We start from the raw sequence: 21,069 nt of genomic DNA on the forward strand, positions 1-21,069 counted from the left end.
ATTTAAGACACAAGTTAGGTTATTACAATATATTGAGACCAAGGTAGTGGTTTTACTGTACCTTGAAAGCGACGAAGAGCAGAATGGCGCCATGGAAGTCTTTTACTGCGTTTGTTCTCGTTGGGTTACACGGTGTGAATAAATGTGCCCGTTGGTGACTACCGGTACTACTATCCCTGTATCCCTGAATTGAGCTTCCCCGCAGTGGCGGGCTGAACCACTTAGCGCGTGAACGACGCGTCTTGGGTTATGGAATTGCATCCCCCACCACGCGTCTTTGCGACTTTTCCATAGTTGCAGCATCACCATTATTGTCAGAACGATCAAAAGTCACCAGTATCTAAGAATAAAACAAAATCACCGAGAAAACATTAAAAGCCATGAGTATGCACTTCCCTATATTTCTCCTGTTCTTCCGAGTTGAATGACCAAAACTGACGGCTTTGGGCAGCATCATACGGAGGCAACAATTTCTCAAGGACGGGCTATAACGCCCAAGGCGCCGAGGATGGAGGCGGCTTCATGGGAGGCTCGCAACAGGGCTCTCAGGGAGGTCCAGGAGGCAAGGTGTGTTGATTCAAAGTATTCTTATAGACAGCAAAACCACAGAGAATCTCGTTTTATTGACAATCAACCGAAAAAAAAACGAAAAAAAAAACAGAGCTACCAAGACGAGTGCCTCAAGCCCGTGACCGTCAAGCAGCTCCTCGACGTACAAGCCCCGTACCCGGACGCCGACTTTCTCCTCGACGGCCGCGCCATCACACAGATCACCCTGGTAGGACAGGTCCGATCCATCAACCCGCAGCCAACCAACATCACGTACCGGATCGACGACGGCACGGGCACAATCGACGTCAAGAGGTGGATCGACCCGGAGAAGGCCGAGGATGCCGACGCGGCCTCGCAGCACCAGCCTGACAGCTACGTCCGCGTCTGGGGCAAGCTCAAGGCCTTCAACAACCGCCGCCACGTCGGCGCCCTCTTTGTGCGTCCCGTCGAGGACTTCAACGAGGTCAACTACCACATGCTCGAGGTCGCCTATGTTCATCTCGATGCCGTCAGGCAAAGCAGTGGAGGCGGTGGCGGTGCTGGCGGCGGTGGCGACGATAATATGTTCGTCGACAGCTACGGTGGAGGCGGTGGCGGCGGTGGCTCAAAGGCTGCAAACTGCTCCACCAACGCCCAGCGGCTATTCAACCACCTCCAGAACTCATCTGCTGGTAACGAAGGCTTGGAGGCCAACATCATCGCCAGGGGTATTAACATGTCGGTGAGGGATGTCGAGGCTGCTGCGGATGAGCTCTTGTCGGCCGGTCTTATATACCCGACAGTCGATGACCATACATGGGCTACCTTGGACTACTAAAGAAACTGTTTCTTTTTTCTTCTTTAAACGGCTTAAGTCTGCGGTCCACCACAGGGAGCAGGAGATGATGGGTGCATGGTATTTGACGCAAATCTGGGCACTGAAAGCGGTTATGTTCTCGGCGTTTGGTTGGCATTTTGCGGGCTCGGTTTTGATTTGATAATGCATAAAATGCTCTTACGATGAACATCAGAATACTTCTGATCAACTATGCAGAAGACTTGTCGGGCTAGATACACGGTGGCATGTTGACGCTGTCTGGAGGTGTATATCACTATGATATAAATAGAGTCGTGGGGGTGTAAGCAATGAACGGATTATGATATATACTTGGGACTGCTAGAAGGCACTGCTGGTAGCATGCTATGTAAATCCGGTACCTAGGCTGGGTTTACAATAATTGTCTTGCGCCGATGGTGGCATGAATGTTCGTTCTATCGAGCTACGGCTTGATATAGTCACCATGGAGTAGTCGCAACCAATTATCTTTGTATTAACCGTTTTATGGTCACAACTTGGTTAAATGAGTGAGGGCGTCAAAGGGAAAAGGTCTCGGAGAGCACAACATGGCGTGTGTGGGTGATTGCCGTAAGAAAATTGCCTCCTTTGAGGATGAAAATGCCATACAAAATTTGTTCCAGTTCACTTCCGGCGAACCGTCGGTGAAGTGGGAAGACTGCACAAAATGTACCCTATGCTCATTTAATCAAAGCAGGCTTGACCCGACTATTATGCGTAATGAAATTAGATGTTTTGTTGCTGCCATGGGCTGCAGATAAGCACGTTGGTATATGTCGTGTGTCATCGTATCTCCGATCACATTCAACATGCCATACGAACAGTCTACCCCACTCGCAACGAATTGTGCTTTTATTAGGGCTCAGCAGCGAAACCCGAACAACCAGCAGCGTGTGCGTTTAAGAGCATGGTCTAAATTAGTGATTTCTTTTGTTCTAACAGTGTTCTTGTTGGATCCTCCCAGTACAGGACCTGGGATCAAGTAAAGCAAAAAAGGGTAAGTAAATATAGCCGTGCTTATGTTTATGATGACACGGTTCGTTTAGGCCCCTTTCCTTGATCAGCGTAAACCTCAACTCCGCCTTTTGGCGCAAACTTAGAGCATTCTTCGGATTCCTTGCTCGTTGGTATACTTCTCCAAACCAGAGTCAAGGTGCTGCCACCACTCGAAGAGCATTGACTCGCATATCAGCTTGAACCACGGTGTGAACTTGGCTGCGGGGTCCTTGAAGAAGGCCTTGAGACCATCTGCCGAGGTATATTGTGTGGCCTGGACCTCGTTCTTGTTGATGTCGAGATCCACATTCGCCTTGATGAAGAGGATGTAATCGACTACGAAGATGTTGTTAGTATGCAATTACCTTTCGCGATTGTTTATGCATTCTGCTGGTGAAATCCACCCGCCGAAGCAGTCACATCATCTCTCTTAGAACAGACTTACCCTCGTGCTCACCCCATTTACCGTCACTGGGTGCCTTGTAGTGTATGCGAGTGAGGAAGTGGAAGTTCTCGAGTGGTACCTGCTCCTTCTTGATGCCGAGCTCGTGGTCCAGCTTGCGCTGCGCCGCACGCTTGACGCCCATGATGGAGTCCGGGAGGTTCGATCCAGTCTCGCCTGGGATTCCGAGAGGGTGCGAGCAGCAGGTGTTGGTCCACATGTCGGGGAAGGTAATCTTTTCCGTCGCGCGCTGCTGGAGGAGCAGCTCGTTCTTGTCGTTGAAGAGGAAGACAGAGAAGGCCCGGTGCAATAGACCCTTTTCTATGTTGGTCATGAGGTGGCCTGTGGTTGATTTCTTGTTAGCGAGGTGGTTCTGACGAAAGAAAAATGGAGCGTTATCGCACGGCGCACTAGCATGGCTACCATGCCTCTAACAGGTACTGACAAATCTTCTTGCTGCCCTTCCCGATGGGCATGTCGTTCTCGTCGACGACAATGCACACCTCGTCCATGAGCCTGATCTGCTCCTCATCGTGACCGTCCAGAGCCTCTCCGCTGGTGTCAATATCCGGGAACAGGCTCAAGATGGTCTCGGCTGTGATCGGCTGCGCCGTGGTGGTCGTGGTGGAAGACATTGTTCCTGATCAAAACGCCCTCACGCGAATATAATGCGAAGAAAAAAAAAGAGGCCCTTGGGGGAACGATGCGCAAGACCTCCCTTTCCTGTAGGCAAGGCAAGATTGTCTGAATAGTCGGAAAGCAAATGCTAGCCTTGAGCGTTGCCCCTCATTCAACACTTTATTGCAGGGGGGCAAAATGTCGGTCGCCAGATTAGATTGAGGACTTTCACAAGGGTCGCGTGGGAAAGACAAGCAATGCGGGGCTGATCCCTGAGTACCCAGAATGGAAGTAAGCTGTTGGGTCCCGTAGTCGGGCTGGTAAATTAAAAGTTATGGGGAACCAGGGAAAGGAGGTGGTGTACTTCCTTGCAGGGCTCTCTTCAGCAGAGCTTACCCCCTAGTCTATTGACTGAAGAATAAAATCAACAAGTATTTGCAGAGTATATGTCCTCCAAGAAGAACCAGAATCGTATGAATAATCCCCACAGTGGGATTTTACCTCGAAAAAAAAGCCCAAATTCCAAGGTCGGACAGACAGGCTCATTATACGATGCCTCAGTCACATTAGGTACCTTCAAGTATTTAGTTCATTGCCTATTAACCTGTTTATGGCAGCTATCAACATATGCGATAACGGCCTAACCTCCTATGGACTTTTAACCAAACTCAAGGGTAACCAGGTCCTGGCGACAAGAGTATCAAGGTTTACCCGCCCTGCGAACTAGTCTCAACTTAGTCTGGTCAGGTACAAACGAGTTGATTTGACACCGCACCTCTGGGGATTTCCGTTGGGGACGGCCGAAAACGAGCGGTCTTAGGCAAACCTCACGAGGGCCTGTGCTTTTTCTTGTAAGCGATAAACCGAGGCATGTTTGTAACGGCCTCCTCTGCCCGCAGCCTAAGTTCAGACTGTTTCCTCTTATCGATTGACTTCACCATCGATTTGATTTTTGGAACGGCACCTTCCAAGTGTTCCAGAAACCTGTCTTTCCAGAAAACCTCATTGTCGCATGCCAAGCCCTCATCACCATATATGTCGTAGAACTGATCAAGCGCCTCAACAACATCTGCAGTTGGGACCTCGGTCGCCGCCGAGATAATTGTGATGAGGAAAATCCCAATCTCGCGGTTCACACCCACCGGGCACGGGTCCCGGGCCAGCTGACCTAGCACGCCGATGCATTTGACTCCCAAGCCCTGAAACGGATCCTCCACGGCCTGCGCGGGCTCCGGCATGTTCTTTGCGGCTTTGTACAGGGAAATGAACTTGCGGTGTTCGTCCCCTTGAACGGGCGTCTTGCCTCCAAGAGTGCGCGAGATGGCCCAGGCCAAGCTCGTGACGAGTGCGGCGAGCTCGACGTCGGCCGTGTCGTTGGACAGCACATGCGTTACAGTCTTCTCCCATATCGCGCAACCCACAGGATACCACACCTTGCGCACGGTGGCGTTCTCCCCATTGGAGAAGTCGAGGCTCGATACGGTCCATGCAAGGTTGTTGAGGACGGAGAGTGCAACACCCTGGATGGCCAGCGCCTCCTCGCTGGCAGGGGAAGATGAAGTGATGCGGACCAAGGAGGGGACTGCGGCCTCTAGGAAGTTGCTCAAAGTCGGCAGGTCATCTAGGCGAGCGGGCTCCTCGGGCTCGTGGTCCGCTCCGGTGACCCTTTCCATGTCCGCCAGTAGCTCCTCGTCGTCCATCTCGCTGTCGTCATCATTGCCTGCGGCTTCATCGTCTTCGTCGTCGCTATGATCGACTCCATTTATGTTATCATCGTCAACAGTATCGTCGACATCGTCATCCAAGTCCATGACTTGATTGTCGTCATCCTTGATGCCCTGCCACTCGTCTTCGGCTTTGTTGCCCTTCTCCAAAGTTGTCTGTAAGTTTGTTGCTATGGAAGCAAGAACCTCAAGCGTGGTTTGAAGCACATCCCAGTGCGTGTCCTCAACATCCAATCTGGCCGACGAGATCTCCCGAGAAAGTAGTGGAACGAGAACGGCGTCGCAAGCAGATTCCAGACCGGGTGAATGGTCATGCCATTCGAGTGCAGAAAAGAGATTGTGGAGGACCCCGCAAGAAAGAGCGGCCCTCAACCCGCCGGACTCGGACAATTTCTTGAGATTCCTGTAGCAAAACGTCTCTTGGTCGTTGAGAATCATCTCACAGAAAGCCCTGTTATCTTCTGACAGCGTCATCAGGCATGCAAGAGCACTGGAAAGCACTTCGGCCGTGGTGCTGCTGTGGGAGCTTAGGCCAAACAAAAAGCGAGCAATGCTCGTATTGGCTGTCACGGCCTTCAGGACTTCTTCCTGAGCCTGCCCAAGCTCTCCTATGAGGATGGAAAGAGCATCGGCAATGCTCCATATGAATCCTTGCTGAGCCTTGGGGAGCTTGGCAAATGCAGGGCTAGAGGACTTGAGGGCCTCAAGCACCTACCAGGAACCATGAACAAAAATAGTCAGCTTCTATGCTCTTCGTCCTGCCATGGTGATTGCTTCCTTAACTTGAAACTTACCGAGTTGCATGCATGCTCAGCCGCGGACAGCACATCGACCCTGTAAAGATGAACGCAAAAGTCGGCTTCCTCCTCGAGAGCCAAGACCTTGAGGATCTCCCAGCCGGCAGCTCGACTCTCCAGGCTCGAGTCGGTCAAGGTCTCGGTGAGTACTGTGTGAACGACCTGTTCCCTCAAGAGCAGCTTTCGGCATTTTTGATCTGTGATAATGTTGGCGATTGCTCCGGCCGCAGATGTACGCTGCTTGGGATCGGAGGCTTTCAAGTCGTTGAGGACGGGCAAGATCTTGGACTCGCGCAGTTTTGCCAGCTCCGGGTCTGCCGGGGCTGGCTTGGGCTTTCCCATGGGATCAGAGCGATGACCCCGATCCCTGTTCCGTCGTGACTTGCCCATTTTGTGTGTGGGTAAATTTGGTCTGGTTATTATTTTCTTTTTGACATGCGCGCGTGTGCCTCAGATACGCTCGAGCGAAAGGAAGTTGTGGCCGGATGAGCAGGAAAGTTGGGAGTTATGAGATGAAAACCGCCTCGCTCATGTAAAGACTAAAATCCCCGCTGGAAAATGGCGGTAATAGTCCAACCTCGAAAGGATGTTGAATACGGGCTTGATCCAAAAATTCTCAGTTCACTCCAACTTGATTTTCTCACTGAATTAATTCGAAGCCCAAAAAAATTCGCGGGCGGGACCCACTTTGAGCTGAAGTGTGTAAGTACTCCGTAGAAGGCCTCACATTTACAGTGTAGCACAGAGCACTAGGTACCGGTATGCAGGACATGGCAGGGGACTTGACGGCTCCAAGTGGGTCGGCCACAGGGATCTGCAGTAGTAGCCTTCCTGTTCAAGGTTCAAGCAAGCGTTTAAGCTGAGAGCTTAAACTGGCAACTTTGTGGGAGCCAGCAGATCAGGAACCATTCATTGTCACACCTCAATTGCCAGACCATACTTCGACTCGATGTTGCAGTCCTGATTATCAAATAGCTTTCCCAGAGACTTATCGCCGCGCGCAAATCAGCCTTGAGCTCTACGCTGGCCGGAATCCAAGGGCCAAGGTGACACTACTTTGGCTCTTGTTGCTCCGGATCTCCAACTTCCATTGCCATGTTGTCAAGGAACCACGTGCAACATCACAGGAACCGGTAAACCCGCATTTATCGGTGGTATAGCGCATCATTCACACCAATTCACTTTCACAAAGGACTAAAAGAGCATGCAAAGCCTCCTGCAAGGATGGTAAAAGTCCCGAATCTCTTCCTCAGCGATGAGGAAATGGGCAAGAAAAATGATGATCACCGAACGGACCGGAAAGGTCTAGGCACCACCTGGGCGCCCTCAACCCAGCGCTTCACCCTGCAACCCCGAAGAGCCCTGAAGCGTCTTGCGCTCTTGGCTCTCGCCGTGTTCTTGATCTACCAGTTTGTCGTCAACATCCCGACAGATGTCCCCATCAGGGATCGCCGTCGTCCCAACTACCGAAATCCGGATGCTGCCCTGGGGAATGATGCACAGGATCGGCCACCGCCGGCCGTCGCTCCGGGATCAAAGGGCACACAAGTGATGGCGCCTGCACAGCCACCACAACTACCACAGCTCGCACAGCCCGCCGAGGTCTTCAGCGGCCACAGCATCAAGTTCCCTGCCCTCGCCGCCTCTCTCGGCACCATCGCAGAGACGGGAGGTTTCTTTAAGGCGAATAAGAATGTCTTGTTTGCTGCATCGAGTCTCAAAAGCGTTGCCAAGCTTCTTCCCATTGCTTGTCAGATGGGCCAGGAGCTACGAAATTATGTTCACTTTGCATTGATGAGCAGAAGTGACATTGACTTCTCACAGCTGCAAGCAATAAACGGCATTGATAAATCTTGCCGTATTATATTTCACGGCAAGATCCAAAACAAACCTGTCAAGAGGTCATACTGACCGAATGTTTAGTAAGACTAACATGGAATATGTACGCAGATGCTCGACCTGATAATTCTGCAAAGTCCACTGACGCACGGCTGGCTGAAGCTGTCAAAAAAGCAGTTGGTAAGTCTGATGCGCAAGCATCGGCTTCTATTATTGACTGAAAACCGGCTTACTGACAAGGCTTAGCTCATATCACCCACTTTATGAACCCCCAAGTCATCATCGTTGACAACTATGTAGCCGAGGAGACGTACTTCATGGAGACTATGAAGAACCACATCACGACCCAGGAGACTACCTTGATCGAAATGCCATTAAACGGATTAGAAAAGCTGTCTTGGATGACGAAACTAGACAGCGCATCTCTTGCTGGTTAGTTCCCTCAAGTCTTGGTTTTGCAAACCCGCTCAACATGTAAAGAGCGTTGCTGATACCTGGAGCGCTTTCAGCCTGGAACAAAGTCACCATCGACATTCTTATACATGCAACGCCCGGAGCATCCGGCAGTCTGGCCAGATTGCTCAAATCACTCCGCTTTGCAGACTATAGCGCGTCTCACATTCCTCATATAACCATAGACTTGCCTCATAAGGTTGACCCCGAGACTGCGAGATTGCTGGATCAATTTGTCTGGCCTCCAGGGCCTCCCCCCGGGACCAACTCGCCTCGCCGGGTTTCAGTCAGGCATCGAATTGCAAGGAAGGCGTTGACAGAGGACGAGAGCTCGGTTCGATTTCTTGAATCGTTCTGGCCCACGCGGCCTGCACACTCGCACGTTTTTCTCCTCTCACCTGAGGCTGAGCTTTCGTCTAATTTTTTCCATTGTAATTCCTGTCTTTTCCGGGCATCATGCTCTACCTACCTCACTCATGATGGTGCCACGAGGGTCTGGGTTGGCTAACATGTGTCATCGACAGACCTCAAGTATTCAGTCTTGGAGTACCGATATTCGAACGCTGCCGTCCTCCAGGAGTCGGAGAGCCGTCTTTTTGGCATCAGTCTGGTATCGCCGGACGTGTATTTGGATGGATCGCGCCCATTTGAACCGCCACCAATTGCCGACACCGCATCAGCAACAAGGTCTTCCTCATTCCTCTGGCAAGCACCGAATAACCACGCGATGCTTATATTCGGCAGCAAATGGATCGAGCTTCACGGCCTTGTGTCCCAGGTGCTTGACGTGCAGGGGAGCAACAGCAGAGAAGATCTTCCCAAGCTGCTGTCCCAAAAGGCCATCAGCGCCCGGTTCCCCGCCTGGCTAGAACACGCGCTCCGCCTCTGCCGGGCACGAAACTACTTTGCGCTTTATCCGAGTCCTGCGGCATCTCCAAAAATAGCCACAGTCCACACGGAATTGCAGCGACCTCCCGAGGAGTATCGCAACCAGCAACACGCAAAAGATCAAAGCAGTGGCAATGATGAGGCTGTAATTCTGTCTCGGGGTCCTCTGCTTGATACTATGCTGGAAGGCGGAGCCTTACCTCCTCTTTACGAATTGCCGACGGTTTCGTGGGATGGAGCGGCGGTGGAGATTGGTGAGCATGAGGCGCGCGCCTTGAAGTACACCACCGAGTTCCGGAGGACTGTGGGCGGATGTGGGGATGATAAGGTTGTTGATTTCAGAGCAGATTTGTTTTGCGCAAATCATAAGAGACAATAAGGTTGAGAGATGCTGAGAAATATGTCTCAACCTTGGTTGAATTTTGAGCTATAAAAATCAGAGGTATGGGATACTGGATTCGGTAACTTCTGGAGCTTTGCGTAGCAAATGAAGTGCCAACTAGACCCTTCCAGTAGCGATAACTAATTCTGGATCATCTTATTAACGACTAGCAGTGTTACACATGTTCCAACGATTGTCACTACGATGAGGGTTAGAATCTACGGCCGGTGTGTATCAGTTTACATTCTCGATTAACTAAGAGATGAACACGGCCCAAGGGGATACTGGGTAAGGGTATAGACCTACACTCTGAGTCTTCCATCCAGACTGGACAAGAGCCGCACGCCTGCCGTACTTGTCGACGGTTTCTGGTCTCGACCGTTAGTAAACAAAGGACGGGGAAACAAAGAAGAGAGAGGCTAAGGGGGGGCAAGGTTCCTACTGATGTAGTTTGTCAGACCCAACCCCAAACATGTGGCCGATAGCACCCAAAAGATCAGCCCCAACGGCTTGGCCATGCGGAGCTCTATCTCGGTGGGCTCGAGCTTGAGATGGAACGACAGGATGATGGCGGCTGATACCAGGGCCATGAACATTGCGAGGCGTAGATAGGCGAGAAAGGCTGCAGAAAAATATGTTAGTCGGTTTTTTCAGGGGATTCGTCTCATCAAGAAGGGTTCGTCGGTGTCATTTACTTCGTTCGTTGGCGCAATGGTCGCGGCAGTCGCTCGTCTCGTTTTCAAATAGCAGGGGGCCGAGAAAGGGCCACGTGAAAAAGACGCCATCGCCGCGTTTGTTGGCTCTGTGAGGAAATGGAGTTCGTTGCTCAAAGGGTCAGATCATGCTTTCCGTTGAATATTTTCTACTGGGGTCCAGGTAAAAAAAAAAAAAAAAAAAAAACGATAACAGCGAATAACAAGCTAAAATGTATAAAACAGCTGCCCGCTGCCTTGTGAGACACCTTAGATAGAAGCCAGCCAAACAGACCCCCGTTGCCGCAAGTGTGCGGGATGACGTATAACAAGGCTACACATGCGCCGTCAGTGTCTCACCTTGCAAAGGACTCTCCAACCACTATAGGGCGCGTCAAGTCGTCCAAGGCGGCGCGAGCGGGTGCGCAACACGTGACGCTGAGGTCTTCCTCGTCAATCGCAGGCTCGACCGTCGTCTGCCGGTCCATGGTGTGGTCGGTGGCGGTTATTAGTGTTCCCCTTATTAAGTTTTTTTTTTTTTTTTTTCCTCTTTTAAAATTTTGTTTGTGTTTCTTTATCAGTCAATCGACCGCGGGTTTGACACGGTGGGCGGTTGTTCGTGTCGAGGCAATAGCAAGAATTGACTTGCTCGCGATTTGCAACTTGATGGGAACGAGAGATTGACTTGGTTCGACTGAGGCCCAGATGGCCATGTTCTTGTAGACTTGTACATTATGTTAGGTAGGTACAATCAAGTATTGCTATTCGCACTGTGCGATATCCCTCAAATCGTACAACATCACACTGTATGTTCCTGCATAGTACACTCCTATAACTTATCATATGGTTTATGTAGTGCCGGTGACCGCCTGTACTGGAAAAAGAAAAGAAACAAAAAAACCGCAACTGATTGATTGGCTCTGGTTCCTTTTACATAGCAAGTGGCCCCTCTGCCATTGAAAATCTGGGTATCTTGAACGCCGAAAACACACCCCATCATCTATCTAGGCTACACTACATTAGGTACCGGCACCTTAGAGGTAGGTAGGTAGGTATAGCCAGCCATCTTAGGAAACCAACATATCCATCATACCGTGCCCTATACCGAGTGACTAGCACATCTATAGGTGCCCTAACTCAAAGAGTCATAGATATATATAAATCAAGCGCCTCAGGTGCTATCGTTGTCCGGTTCCCTTGCCCCGGGGGTCTCAATACCCTCGCTTGCCGCGCTAAGCCGGGCGCATAAGCTCAACAACACCACCGTCTCCGTCGCGGCGTAGTGGTTCAGCGAGTCTAGCATGATGTGTAGGTGTCGACTAAAGTTTACCTCCCACTTGGCAAGGATTTCAAACATGTTGTCTCTCGGCTTCTCCCCACCCGATGAGGATTTGCTCTCTGTGGGTAGGGCCTGGATGAGCGCCCAGTCCCGATCTGACATGCCCGCCGGCTTTGTTGGTCCTGCCAAATCAGGGTCTGCCTTTTTCAACTCCTGATTAAACCACCTGCTGTAGGTGGCAAAGAGTAAGACCGTGTGCATGAGTTTGGCGTTGATCTAATAGGTTGCATTAAAAGGATAGTTAGCATGTCATTGCCTTCTGGATTCGTCGATCCAAATTTCTTGATTTCCTTACCTTTAGGAGCTTACTGTTCGTAAGCATGCACTCCTTTAGGCACGTGTCTAAAAAGCCCACGTGGTCCTGCATCAACTCGTCCACGGTCCGCGTCAATCCTTTGGCACCCTCCTTTTTCTCGAGGCTCTGCATGAATTTATGCCAGTTTGGCTGGATGACCTCAGCCGTGCAGAAATAGAGCAGCTGTTGGACAAACACCAGCATTCGCGCACGCAGCGTGAGGACGCGCCTCTTGAATACCTCGATACGGTGCGATGAGCTTCGGCGAGTCCAAAGTGCCCATTGGTTGTGAGCCTGCCAATGGTTCGACAAAAGAGACTCGAGGTGACGTAGAGACAGCAGGTAACGAAACAGAGCCTGGTAACGCCACACAGTCTTTCGGCTGATAACCAAAGAGACCGGAAATGGCACTGCATAGTCGAGTTGCAAGCAGTTGAATCCAATGGCACTCTTGTCCGTCTCAGAGGGCATGCTTGTCGAGGGCTGAAATGTTTCACCCACATCAAGACCGGTAATGTTGACCACCCGCTGGAGTGACTTGATCAGAGGGACCTCATTCATCTCGACCTTGACGTCCTCCTTGAACGGGTCAAGAGACACCACCGTGCCAGGCTGGCGCAATACCAGGTCCAGCAATGACTGAAGCTTGCTCGTGTTGACCGACTTGACGGGCCTCTTAAGCTCCGCGGCGCCAAGCTCGAGGAAGTACGAAAAGTAGTCCGACGGGTCGAGAAAGAAGTAGTGTTTCATCGAGCCCAGCCTAGCAGGTAGCGAGTGCGCTGTCAACAACAGCTGCATCAGAGATTCGTTCGCATGAGCGTAGGCATTGTGCACATTGTCCAGAAAGCGAGGATCATCAAAAGTCAGGGGGACGTCCTTGACTTGTTTGCTGACGTCGACACCGCCACATTCCCGCACGACATTTAAATATTTCCCAGCAAGTAGTACCTTATCCTTCAATCCTTGCAGCTGTGGAGGCACGTCCTGGTCTCGAATGGTGTATCGTCTCTCCCAGTATTCGTCTGTATAATCCTGCTCAAGCCTGTCCCTGCGGATGCTTCTTTGCTCCTTGACCAGGAACTCGGCATGTGGATCGTTGATTGCACCGTGATGCAGCCACTCGTTGAGCATGGCCATATAAGGCCTGCTGGCATCCTTTAGCAGCGTCGTCAACAGTGCGCGAGCTGCGGGGTCTCCTGACATTGTGTCAAGTCTGCTTGTGATGATGCCCAAAACGGCACCGCCTTTGGATATTTTCTTGCCACCCATGTTTCCCGGGATAATGTCACCACCTTCCCTCAACTGGTTGACAATCTTGTCATAGTCATTGGGGTCGTCATCGTCACTTGATTCATCACTCTCATCGTCCAAAAGGGCGTTTTTCTTCAGCAGCTCGTGCGCCAGGCCATGTAGCTGTAGCATCATGTGACTTGTTGGAAGCAGATGAATATTGAGTACTTGGAGGGTGAAACCATCGTCCGTCAAGAATTGGGTCTCTAATTGCGCGATCAATACGAGGTAGTCCTGGAGGAGTTTCCGTATAGAGGCGCAGAGAGCATGGTTGACAGTCCCAAACTCATCCCTGCTCTGTACATCCACAAACTCCATGAGCGCCGAGTAGTGGGTGGCCATCCTCAGCATTGAGGCGGTCAGGTCCTGTAAGCTGGGATCCAAGCCTGGAAGAATCCTGAAGGTGGGACCGGTGAGGCGATCTCGTTCTTCATTGGGGTTATAGACTTTGGCGTAGCGGATGTACTGGCCCTCAATACCCATAAATACATAAAGCAGATCCTCCAAGATCAAGGCCTCCTGAGCAGCGAGCGGAAGTTCATACAAGGGCCTGGGCTGCAGGGCGGCAGGCTGATGTGACGCCAGGGGTGGGATGGAGATACGCGAGGCCAAGGGCGCCGTAGTGAGAGGCAGGAGCGACGCCTCGGGCTCCCAGACCGTCTGCGGCTGTTCAGGGCGATTGTCCTTGGGCCGCAATTCGGTGGCCACCCTATGCTTTCCGAGGTCGCTGCCCCTCTGCTCCCTGTGCGGTGGCTGCACGCCGCGGCGGTCCGGACTCCTGGTGCGGGACACGACCGTCTCGCGGGTTGTCACCTTGACCTTTTCGGTTCGTCGCTCCTCAAGTTTGCTAACTGGGCGCAGGTTGCCCGAGGCGGACCTCTTATGGGACGTCTGGGCATAGCCATGGCTGGTCTGAGAGTTGGACTGGGAGTCGGGCTGGGGCGAGGCCTCCTTGTATCGCGCATTATGCCGTTCGCGCTCGCTCCTGAAGCTGGTGTCGTTTGGGTTGTTGCCGTTGTTGTTGTTGTTGTTGTTGTTGTTGTTGTTGTTGATGTTGTTTGCGGTGGAGTTCATTCGGGAACGCGACGTGCCCGATCTTGTCGTTGAATCTGCTGCTAGTCCTGCGCCATTGGCTTTCTTCATCTTGTCGGCAGCAACCGATCTGGCGGCTGTCGACGACATGTGCTCTGCCTACATTCGCGGATATGACTGTAGCACTGCCGTGGCATTTGTTGGACTTGCCCGCCGCCTGTCTTTGACTAGAATTTGTTTGGCGGTCCTGGGGGGTGTCAGAGACAGCCCCGAGTACTTCCTCTCCTTTCCCCAAACCGCGATCAAATGCTATACGTACTACGGCGATGAGCTGGGTTGGGTGTGGAAGTGCCCAATTGACAATTGACGCGCTTCTGCTCGACACGCTGGGTTGCCCCGCCGTACTTGTGGATTTAGTGGGTCTTTGGAGGGGAGCTTGCAGGGACCGCCGCGGTGGTGAGGTGAGCTGTGATGGTCCGTGCTCTCAACTACCAGTACCTCCACTCCACTCACTGAGGTGCAAGGCAGCCGGAGCTGTCGTCGTCCTTCGTTTTGCTTGCCTGGACATGCAGGGTAGTACGTCAAAGAAACCGCCAATCCTCAAGCTCCCTCACTTCCACGACTTGTTTCTAGAGAAACAAACAACTGTACCTGCGGATTGTACCCAAAGACGAGGAAAATTTACGATTTTATGACCATGCGAGTGTGAAGTTGTCAACTGTCGACACTTCTCCATCCCAGCCAGAGCTACCAAACCGCCTCACAAGCCAAAATCCTAAAACCACAATACCGCCAAGATGTTTATGGCAAGATCAGAATACGGTAAGCTTCGGATCGATGGTTTCAACACAGCTCCATGCTATCTTTACGCCGAATACTTGCTAATCGTCGTGTGCATAGACCGGGGTATCAAGTATGTCCGCATCCAAATCCCCCCTCTTGCAGGAGCCGCTCCGTTAACCACCCTCCCAACCGTAGCACCTTCTCCCCGGAAGGTCGTCTCTTCCAGGTCGAATACTCCCTCGAGGCCATCAAGCTCGGTAGCACGGCCATCGGCGTGGCGACATCAGAGGGCGTGGTTCTGGGCGTCGAAAAGCGCGTGACGTCGACGCTGCTCGAGACGTCGTCTGTTGAGAAGATTGTCGAGATCGACCGCCACATCGGTTGCGCCATGTCGGGACTGCAGGCCGACGCCCGCAGCATGGTCGAGCATGCCCGCGTCGAGTGCCAGTCCCACGCCTTCAATTACAACGAGGACCTACGTGTCGAGTCGTGCACCCAGGCCATCTGTGACCTGGCCCTGCGCTTCGGCGAGAGCGCCGACGGCGAGGAGTCCATCATGAGTCGTCCTTTTGGCGTCGCCCTGCTCATCGCCGGCTACGACGAGGACGGCCCTCAGCTCTACCACGCCGAGCCCAGCGGAACCTTTTACCGCTACGACGCCAAGGCCATCGGTAGCGGCTCCGAGGGCGCCCAGGCGGAGCTGCAGAACGAGTACCACAAGGTGCGTGCCCCTCGCTTGGGGAGACGACTAAATCCCCCACGAGTTTGTTTTAATGTCACCAATGCTGACGTGTCTTTTGTTTCTTGCCCTTTTGCAGTCCCTGAGCATCACCGATGCCGAGACCCTGGTGCTCAAGACGTTGAAGCAGGTCATGGAGGAGAAGCTGGATGCCAAGAATGTCCAGCTGGCGAGTGTAACCAAGGAGAAGGGCTTCAGAATATACACAGATGAGGAGATGGCAACCGTCGTTTCCCGGTTACCTGCAAACTAGAGTGGGAATTAGACGGTAAATCCAGAACGTTTGACTCCTTATGGGACTACTTTTGAAACCACAATTTCATCCGCATCACCAGCTTCATATTGGGAAATTCGACTTGCATAGAAATTGCTTTCTGCAGACTGACACTCCCAAAGGCAGTATGTATAATAGCTCGACGCCAACAAGCACACACCATGGATGCTGCAACACTGCTGGGCCATCTTTGCACGTGTAATGTCTCTATCGTGGCTTCCTGTGCTGATGAGCTGATGAGGAAGCACATGACACACGGTCTTCATATTGCGAAAGGGAGAAATCCTCATGGTTAGAATAGAACCAAATATTATAAAAAAGTTACCGCGTGGAGAATGGAGATCTAGCACTGCATACAGGTACCACGACACCCACTCCAGCGCATTGTGCTTGCAGTCGCATATTTTGGAACGCCCCCCCCCCCCCCCCCCCCCCAACCCTCCTCTTCTTCAACTAATCATTCCGTGCCAGATCCAACCTATGAAAGTCCTGCTCGACGGCGATGAGGCCGAGCGCAAAGTGCGCCTTCTCCTCCTTGGCCAGTACCAACTGGCCCTCTGGCTCGCCGTCGCGGGCCCGCTCGTCCTCGAGCTCCTTGATGCGCTTGTCAATGCGCCTGGGCCCGTTCCACACGGACCCGTTGGCGGGCGTGGCCAGGTGCCGAGGCCTCTCGTAGGGAGGGCCGCGCCCGAGCGACGCCGCCTTGATCCAGGCCGATTCGCAACCGCCCGCGATCTGGTGCGCCGATCGCCAGCCCGTGTGCCGGACCACGTCGAGGAGCCGGCCGATGGTCCAGACTCTCTGGGCGTTATCTTGATACTGCAGGACGAGATCAAATCTTTGTTAGAAAATTCCCAGCGTTCTCGACGGTCCCCGATCTAGGACTGGCTATGCCGTTTGAAACTGCTTTAGTGAAAGGGGTTCGATAAACTTACCTGTACCCCCGCGACAAACATGGGAAAGCAGCTTTCGATGAGTATACCACCAACCACGGTCGTAATCTCGCTCATCCCCGGCGTCACGTCCACCAGACCAGCCAATATCCGCCCTATGGTGTTTGCATACGTGCCCGTCTGCTGGGCCGCCATGCCGGCCGCGACCATGGCGACGGGCGGCATCGACGGGTGCGCGCGGTACAAGACTATCAATCCCATGAAGTAGTTCACAAAGACGCCCGCGATGCTATATGTCCTGTACGTGAGCGCCGGACCGAACGGTGACGGCTTTGGTGGCTCAAACTCCGAGCTCAGCGGTCCAAAGTCGGGCCCGAGGGAGGCTTTGAAGAGGTCAAAGGCTTGACGGATGCTCTCCCACTCGGCCAAGGCGGCCTTGGTGCGCTCTTCGAGGCTTGCATCATCGGCAGGGCCGCTCGTCTGCCCCGGCGGCTCGCTCGGGGGGCTGAAGCCGGCGGGTACCGAGAAGGTACCCGACGTCGGCATCATGCCTGCAAACGAGGGTGGCGATTGCCCTGTGCCTCCGCCGCCTGGCCCACCTTGTGGTTTACCCTGCGGTGGGCCGCCCCCTGGTCCATTCGCCCAGGCCATCCGCTTGCGGGCTAGGTCGTTGGACGCAAAGTTGCAGAGCCTGCCCAGAAGCAGTATCAAGTGATCATAGGTTCCGTATCTGATGGTCGTGGTCAGTATAAACATACGGGATCTCTCGGGGGTTTGAAGCAGGCTTACATGGAATCAATTCGTCCGATAGCTGCCCTAGGAGCAACCTGCGTCCAAAGTGAATAGTCCATGCTATATGGCCAAAGAAGATCTGTTAGTATAAGTTTGAGACCCTGCGGAAAAGAGGGCAACTTGCAGTAATTTCGTTCCTCCGAGTATGCTTTGGTACACATCCATCTTGCAGTACCACCAGTTCAAGTCTACAATCTGTTTGTAGTCCTCCATGTCCTTCTCTGTCATCAACTTTTGATGTTTAGTCGGGTCGCTGTCCTCAATGATCTGGCCATCGCTACCAAAGCTGACTGGTTGACCAGAAAGCTGTTCGAGGAAGCCAGCGTTGAAGCCGTCGATTTGGGTGTCGAAAAGATCCAAGAAGTCGCCAGAGAGATCCTGGTAGTAGATACCGTCATGAGCCGGGTAGCCGCCGGCGGCAGCTTGTGCAGCACTCTTCATCTTTCGCCTAGTGCTCAAGTAGTCTTCCGTCATACTACGCAGAGGAATCTCCTTCAGAATCGCCCGGGCACCCCACAGATGCTTGCACCACTTTTCGTGGTCCGAGTTCCAGACCTCATAGAACCCTAGCAGTAGCGTTGCTGCCAAGGTAGCTGGTGAGGTTCTTTTGCTGGGACTTTGATAGTTCTTGGCTATCCTTCGCAGGCTCAAATGATAGTGTTTCATGGAAGCCGTCGTCGGTGCGTTTTGCAATGTGGCCATTTGGAGACTTCCCAGGGCCAACATAGCCTGGAGAAGTGCGGGATGATGGAAGGCAATGATGGGGAAGGTATCTGTCGAGACAAGTCAGTATAAAAGAGCAGACAATCTCAACAGAGTCTAGTCCTGTCCTTCTTCCCGAAAGAGACTGGAGGATGGGAAGAAGCATACAAGTCCAGATGTGCTGGCGGGATTTCGGCACGGGTCGGCCCTGGAACATTGGCGATGCATCCAGTGGGTGACGTTCGTACAAAGACATAGCACGAGCCGTAACGTTGACGAAGTGCCAAAATACTAATGCAACCTGTTCATCATTTAGTGGTGACATGTGTGCCGCTGGATGGTAGCTTGCAAGCATGTCATCGCTTCCGAGACATGATGCCGGCGTCCGCAACTGGGTCCCGTATGCTGCATGAGCCGTTGTTCCTTTCACCCGTCTGGCTACCATGATGCCCATATGGTTAGACTCGAGGTTTGTCTCGTCCCTTTCAGGGTCGAAAGTGTCGTCGTCGTCGTCCTCTTCCTCATCTGAGGCAACCATCGAGGCTTCATCGTCGCTGTGCCAGTAGAGCTCTTCGGGCCTTTGCCAAGCTGCAGCGATCTCCGACGGGGCAAGTTGAGTCTGAGAATCGAAATTTGCAAATTCGCTGGCGGAAGCGATGGCTTGTGGTTGGTAGCTTGTCGACGTAGATGGAACGGCGTCATGCTCCCTAACAACAGCGTATCCAGGTGGCGCAACATGTTGAGGCATGCCCGGTTGGAACTGCGTATGCTGGTCCAAGGGCGACTGGAGAGGTGGCCCATGAAGGTGATGTGCCTGTGTTTGTTGCAGGAACATGGGATGCGAGCCGATATGTTCGGGCGGGTAAGCGGAATAGGCTCCAGGTGTAGCAAAGCTCATGCCGGATGGGTCTGAGAACGAAATGGCTTGCGGCAACCCCTGATACGGACCTCCAAACTCTGGAGCGCCATGCTGTGGGCCGACTGCTGCAGGTGGCCTCGGAGCAATAATGGGGAGCGGGCCCTGCTGCTGTCGCGATCTTGCAGCAGCAGCAGCCGCGGCCGCAGCCGCCTGGGCATTGAACCCAGATCCGTGGACAGATTGGTAGCCCATAGGACCGTACGGGCCTCCGTAGGCACTTATGGGCTCCTTGAAGATGACACGCTGGCTTCCGTAGGTGCACTGCCTCTTCGATTTGATACAGTTGTTGCAAGTAGGCTTCTGCTCGTCGCATTTGATACGCCGCTTTCGACAAGCTTGGTGATCTGTCAGACCTTGTCTGCTTCTCTATATTCAAACCAGCTTTGCCGGGTTCTACAACGGGGTCTGGGTTTGAGAAAGAAGAAAAAAAAGGGGGGAGGACATACTCAAACATCCCGTCTTCGTACGCTTCTTTACGGCAGCCTTTTGGGTCCCGTCATCTTCCCCATTGTCCGCACCACTCGCCTGTTCCGAGCCCCGTCTGGGTGCATCTTCATCGGAACGCACTGCCTCGACCTGCGCAGTGGTGGAATCCATGCTCTGTCAGGCCAAGAACTCTTTTATCAAACAGGGCAGGAACACGGCCCGGGCGACTGGGGCTCGCCGGCCCTTTGTCTTGCTGTTCGTCCTCTCGAGGCTGAAAAGCCCAACTCGCTGGTTGCTGAGCTTTTGCGACAGGCGGCAGTCGCTTGTTGGCTAGACTTGGCGTAGATCTAGCCCACAGCTTCGCTCGCTTGCTTGAATGATTGACGAGTGCCTTGCTGGATCAATCAGGACCCATGTAGAGAATAACGCGAAAGGCTCTAGGCACGCCTTGCAGATAAGTAGGTGGTAGTCTATACACAACAACAAATAAAGAGCACTCTGTAATCTAGGTAATCAAAATAGCCAAGTACCTTGAACGTGAGCTCAAACAAAGTCACTGTCACAGGCGAATGACACGCAAATCCGCCAGCCAAGTCGAGAACAGGATGGCGGATTTCTTCTCTTCCTTTTTTTTCTTTTCTCTTCTTTTCTTTTTTTTTTGCTTTTCCGTGCGCGGTTGGTAAATTGCCAGGCGGGAAATCCAGGTGGTGAGGGGACACCGTGGAAGAGTAGACACAGCGGGTAGGTTATAATATACCAGCACTAATGTATAGAGGCTTAGTGTAACCTCGCCGAGCGTGGGCCGATCGGCTGGGCAGTGTACAGCGGTTTTCTTGTCCGGGAGTGGGTGATGGCACTTCCGCATCGGTCAAACGTAGCGTACAGGTGAATGCTGATGGGATAGGCCTGTGAAAGTCGTGATAAATGTGGCTGGCGACTTGATATCCCTGCCTGCCTTATATACAGGGGTTTCTTCTGCTGCTGTTGTTGTCGACGGATCAAGGCCTGAACAGTGATTTTTATTTTAGTTCACGGAACCTTGTCATGCTGTTTACTAATGGTTGTCCACAAACTCTCATGTAGACCCCGAGGTTGCGCAAGAAAGAGCAGAGCTTCATAAGGAGAATGTATTTGTCTCATGCCCGCAAAGCACCGTGGTTGCGAACAACCGAGGCTTGGAGCGGGCTTCGCGTGGGCGATATACTGCCAGTTATGTATGTACGGTGTTGAAGCTCCACACAGATCGGGCCAGAACGGCTAAAATGGGGCCCTTCAGGTTGACCAGTGCCAGGAACGGGGTTATAAAATGCGTACGAAGGACGTGTGGGGGCAAAACTCCAGATGGGATACGACATAACCCCTTGCAC

General features: G+C 52.7%; 8 protein-coding genes across 8 annotated transcripts; 3 read left to right on the plus strand and 5 right to left on the minus strand.

Annotated features, from left to right (window-relative positions):
* The first annotated feature begins 279 nt into the window (after positions 1-279).
* MGG_07124 (replication protein A 32 kDa subunit) lies at positions 280-1,757 on the plus strand. The gene is made up of 3 exons (XM_003715269.1): positions 280-384; positions 452-567; positions 662-1,757. The coding sequence occupies exons 1-3, from the start codon at positions 381-383 to the stop codon at positions 1,367-1,369; spliced, it is 828 nt and encodes a 275-aa protein (XP_003715317.1). The 5' UTR covers positions 280-380; the 3' UTR covers positions 1,370-1,757.
* Positions 1,758-2,233: 476 nt separating this feature from the next.
* MGG_07125 (isopentenyl-diphosphate Delta-isomerase) lies at positions 2,234-3,654 on the minus strand. The gene is made up of 3 exons (XM_003715270.1): positions 3,271-3,654; positions 2,829-3,167; positions 2,234-2,719 (listed from the first exon to the last, which is right to left on the minus strand). Exons 1-3 carry the CDS (start codon positions 3,458-3,460, stop codon positions 2,484-2,486), a joined length of 765 nt encoding a protein of 254 aa, XP_003715318.1. The 5' UTR covers positions 3,461-3,654; the 3' UTR covers positions 2,234-2,483.
* Positions 3,655-4,016: 362 nt separating this feature from the next.
* On the minus strand, positions 4,017-6,651 carry MGG_07126 (uncharacterized protein). Its single transcript, XM_003715271.1, has 2 exons — positions 5,962-6,651; positions 4,017-5,878 (listed from the first exon to the last, which is right to left on the minus strand). Exons 1-2 carry the CDS (start codon positions 6,352-6,354, stop codon positions 4,271-4,273), a joined length of 2,001 nt encoding a protein of 666 aa, XP_003715319.1. The 5' UTR covers positions 6,355-6,651; the 3' UTR covers positions 4,017-4,270.
* Positions 6,652-6,824: 173 nt separating this feature from the next.
* MGG_07127 (uncharacterized protein) lies at positions 6,825-10,593 on the plus strand. The gene is made up of 6 exons (XM_003715272.1): positions 6,825-7,837; positions 7,915-7,983; positions 8,050-8,235; positions 8,313-8,687; positions 8,781-9,586; positions 9,700-10,593. Exons 1-5 carry the CDS (start codon positions 7,189-7,191, stop codon positions 9,521-9,523), a joined length of 2,022 nt encoding a protein of 673 aa, XP_003715320.1. The 5' UTR covers positions 6,825-7,188; the 3' UTR covers positions 9,524-9,586; positions 9,700-10,593.
* Positions 9,522-10,928, minus strand: MGG_07128 (uncharacterized protein). The gene is made up of 5 exons (XM_003715273.1): positions 10,579-10,928; positions 10,222-10,328; positions 9,969-10,148; positions 9,833-9,894; positions 9,522-9,744 (listed from the first exon to the last, which is right to left on the minus strand). The coding sequence occupies exons 1-5, from the start codon at positions 10,704-10,706 to the stop codon at positions 9,667-9,669; spliced, it is 555 nt and encodes a 184-aa protein (XP_003715321.1). The 5' UTR covers positions 10,707-10,928; the 3' UTR covers positions 9,522-9,666.
* Positions 10,929-11,001: 73 nt separating this feature from the next.
* MGG_07129 (spindle pole body component) lies at positions 11,002-14,545 on the minus strand. Its single transcript, XM_003715274.1, has 2 exons — positions 11,853-14,545; positions 11,002-11,773 (listed from the first exon to the last, which is right to left on the minus strand). Exons 1-2 carry the CDS (start codon positions 14,322-14,324, stop codon positions 11,390-11,392), a joined length of 2,856 nt encoding a protein of 951 aa, XP_003715322.1. The 5' UTR covers positions 14,325-14,545; the 3' UTR covers positions 11,002-11,389.
* A 152-nt stretch (positions 14,546-14,697) lies between these two features.
* MGG_07130 (proteasome component PUP2) lies at positions 14,698-16,381 on the plus strand. Its single transcript, XM_003715275.1, has 4 exons — positions 14,698-14,996; positions 15,075-15,087; positions 15,153-15,678; positions 15,776-16,381. The coding sequence occupies exons 1-4, from the start codon at positions 14,972-14,974 to the stop codon at positions 15,947-15,949; spliced, it is 738 nt and encodes a 245-aa protein (XP_003715323.1). The 5' UTR covers positions 14,698-14,971; the 3' UTR covers positions 15,950-16,381.
* A 42-nt stretch (positions 16,382-16,423) lies between these two features.
* Positions 16,424-20,936, minus strand: MGG_07131 (uncharacterized protein; the record flags this gene model as incomplete). Its single annotated transcript, XM_003715276.1, has 6 exons — positions 19,723-20,936; positions 18,526-19,611; positions 17,780-18,428; positions 17,653-17,715; positions 16,906-17,593; positions 16,424-16,789 (listed from the first exon to the last, which is right to left on the minus strand). The coding sequence occupies exons 1-6, from the start codon at positions 19,871-19,873 to the stop codon at positions 16,424-16,426; spliced, it is 3,003 nt and encodes a 1,000-aa protein (XP_003715324.1). The 5' UTR covers positions 19,874-20,936.
* Between the last annotated feature and the right edge of the window lie 133 nt (positions 20,937-21,069).

This window comes from Pyricularia oryzae, chromosome 2 (assembly GCF_000002495.2).
Source record: "Pyricularia oryzae 70-15 chromosome 2, whole genome shotgun sequence".
Lineage (NCBI taxonomy): Eukaryota > Fungi > Ascomycota > Sordariomycetes > Magnaporthales > Pyriculariaceae > Pyricularia > Pyricularia oryzae.

Excerpts from the sequence above, each read along its gene's own strand:
- MGG_07129 (XM_003715274.1), bottom strand. The coding sequence starts at position 14,324 with ATGTCGTCGACAGCCGCCAGATCGGTTGCTGCCGACAAGATGAAGAAA. Across the intron at positions 11,774-11,852 it reads CGAACAGTAAGCTCCTAAAG|ATCAACGCCAAACTCATGCA; the intron begins GTAAGGAAATCA and ends GCAACCTATTAG.
- MGG_07125 (XM_003715270.1), bottom strand. The coding sequence starts at position 3,460 with ATGTCTTCCACCACGACCACCACGGCGCAGCCGATCACAGCCGAGACC. Across the intron at positions 3,168-3,270 it reads GAAGGGCAGCAAGAAGATTT|GCCACCTCATGACCAACATA; the intron begins GTCAGTACCTGT and ends AATCAACCACAG. Across the intron at positions 2,720-2,828 it reads TAAATGGGGTGAGCACGAGG|TCGATTACATCCTCTTCATC; the intron begins GTAAGTCTGTTC and ends ACATCTTCGTAG.
- MGG_07130 (XM_003715275.1), top strand. The coding sequence starts at position 14,972 with ATGTTTATGGCAAGATCAGAATACG. Across the intron at positions 15,679-15,775 it reads TGCAGAACGAGTACCACAAG|TCCCTGAGCATCACCGATGC; the intron begins GTGCGTGCCCCT and ends GCCCTTTTGCAG.
- MGG_07127 (XM_003715272.1), top strand. The coding sequence starts at position 7,189 with ATGGTAAAAGTCCCGAATCTCTTCCTCAGCGATGAGGAAATGGGCAAG. Across the intron at positions 7,838-7,914 it reads TTGCCGTATTATATTTCACG|ATGCTCGACCTGATAATTCT; the intron begins GCAAGATCCAAA and ends ATATGTACGCAG. Across the intron at positions 7,984-8,049 it reads AGCTGTCAAAAAAGCAGTTG|CTCATATCACCCACTTTATG; the intron begins GTAAGTCTGATG and ends GACAAGGCTTAG.
- MGG_07124 (XM_003715269.1), top strand. Across the intron at positions 568-661 it reads AGGGAGGTCCAGGAGGCAAG|AGCTACCAAGACGAGTGCCT; the intron begins GTGTGTTGATTC and ends AAAAAAAAACAG.
- MGG_07128 (XM_003715273.1), bottom strand. The coding sequence starts at position 10,706 with ATGGACCGGCAGACGACGGTCGAGCCTGCGATTGACGAGGAAGACCTC. Across the intron at positions 10,149-10,221 it reads CCATTGCGCCAACGAACGAA|CCTTTCTCGCCTATCTACGC; the intron begins GTAAATGACACC and ends ATTTTTCTGCAG. Across the intron at positions 9,895-9,968 it reads GGGTCTGACAAACTACATCA|AAACCGTCGACAAGTACGGC; the intron begins GTAGGAACCTTG and ends GGTCGAGACCAG.
- MGG_07126 (XM_003715271.1), bottom strand. The coding sequence starts at position 6,354 with ATGGGCAAGTCACGACGGAACAGGGATCGGGGTCATCGCTCTGATCCC. Across the intron at positions 5,879-5,961 it reads CTGAGCATGCATGCAACTCG|GTGCTTGAGGCCCTCAAGTC; the intron begins GTAAGTTTCAAG and ends GGTTCCTGGTAG.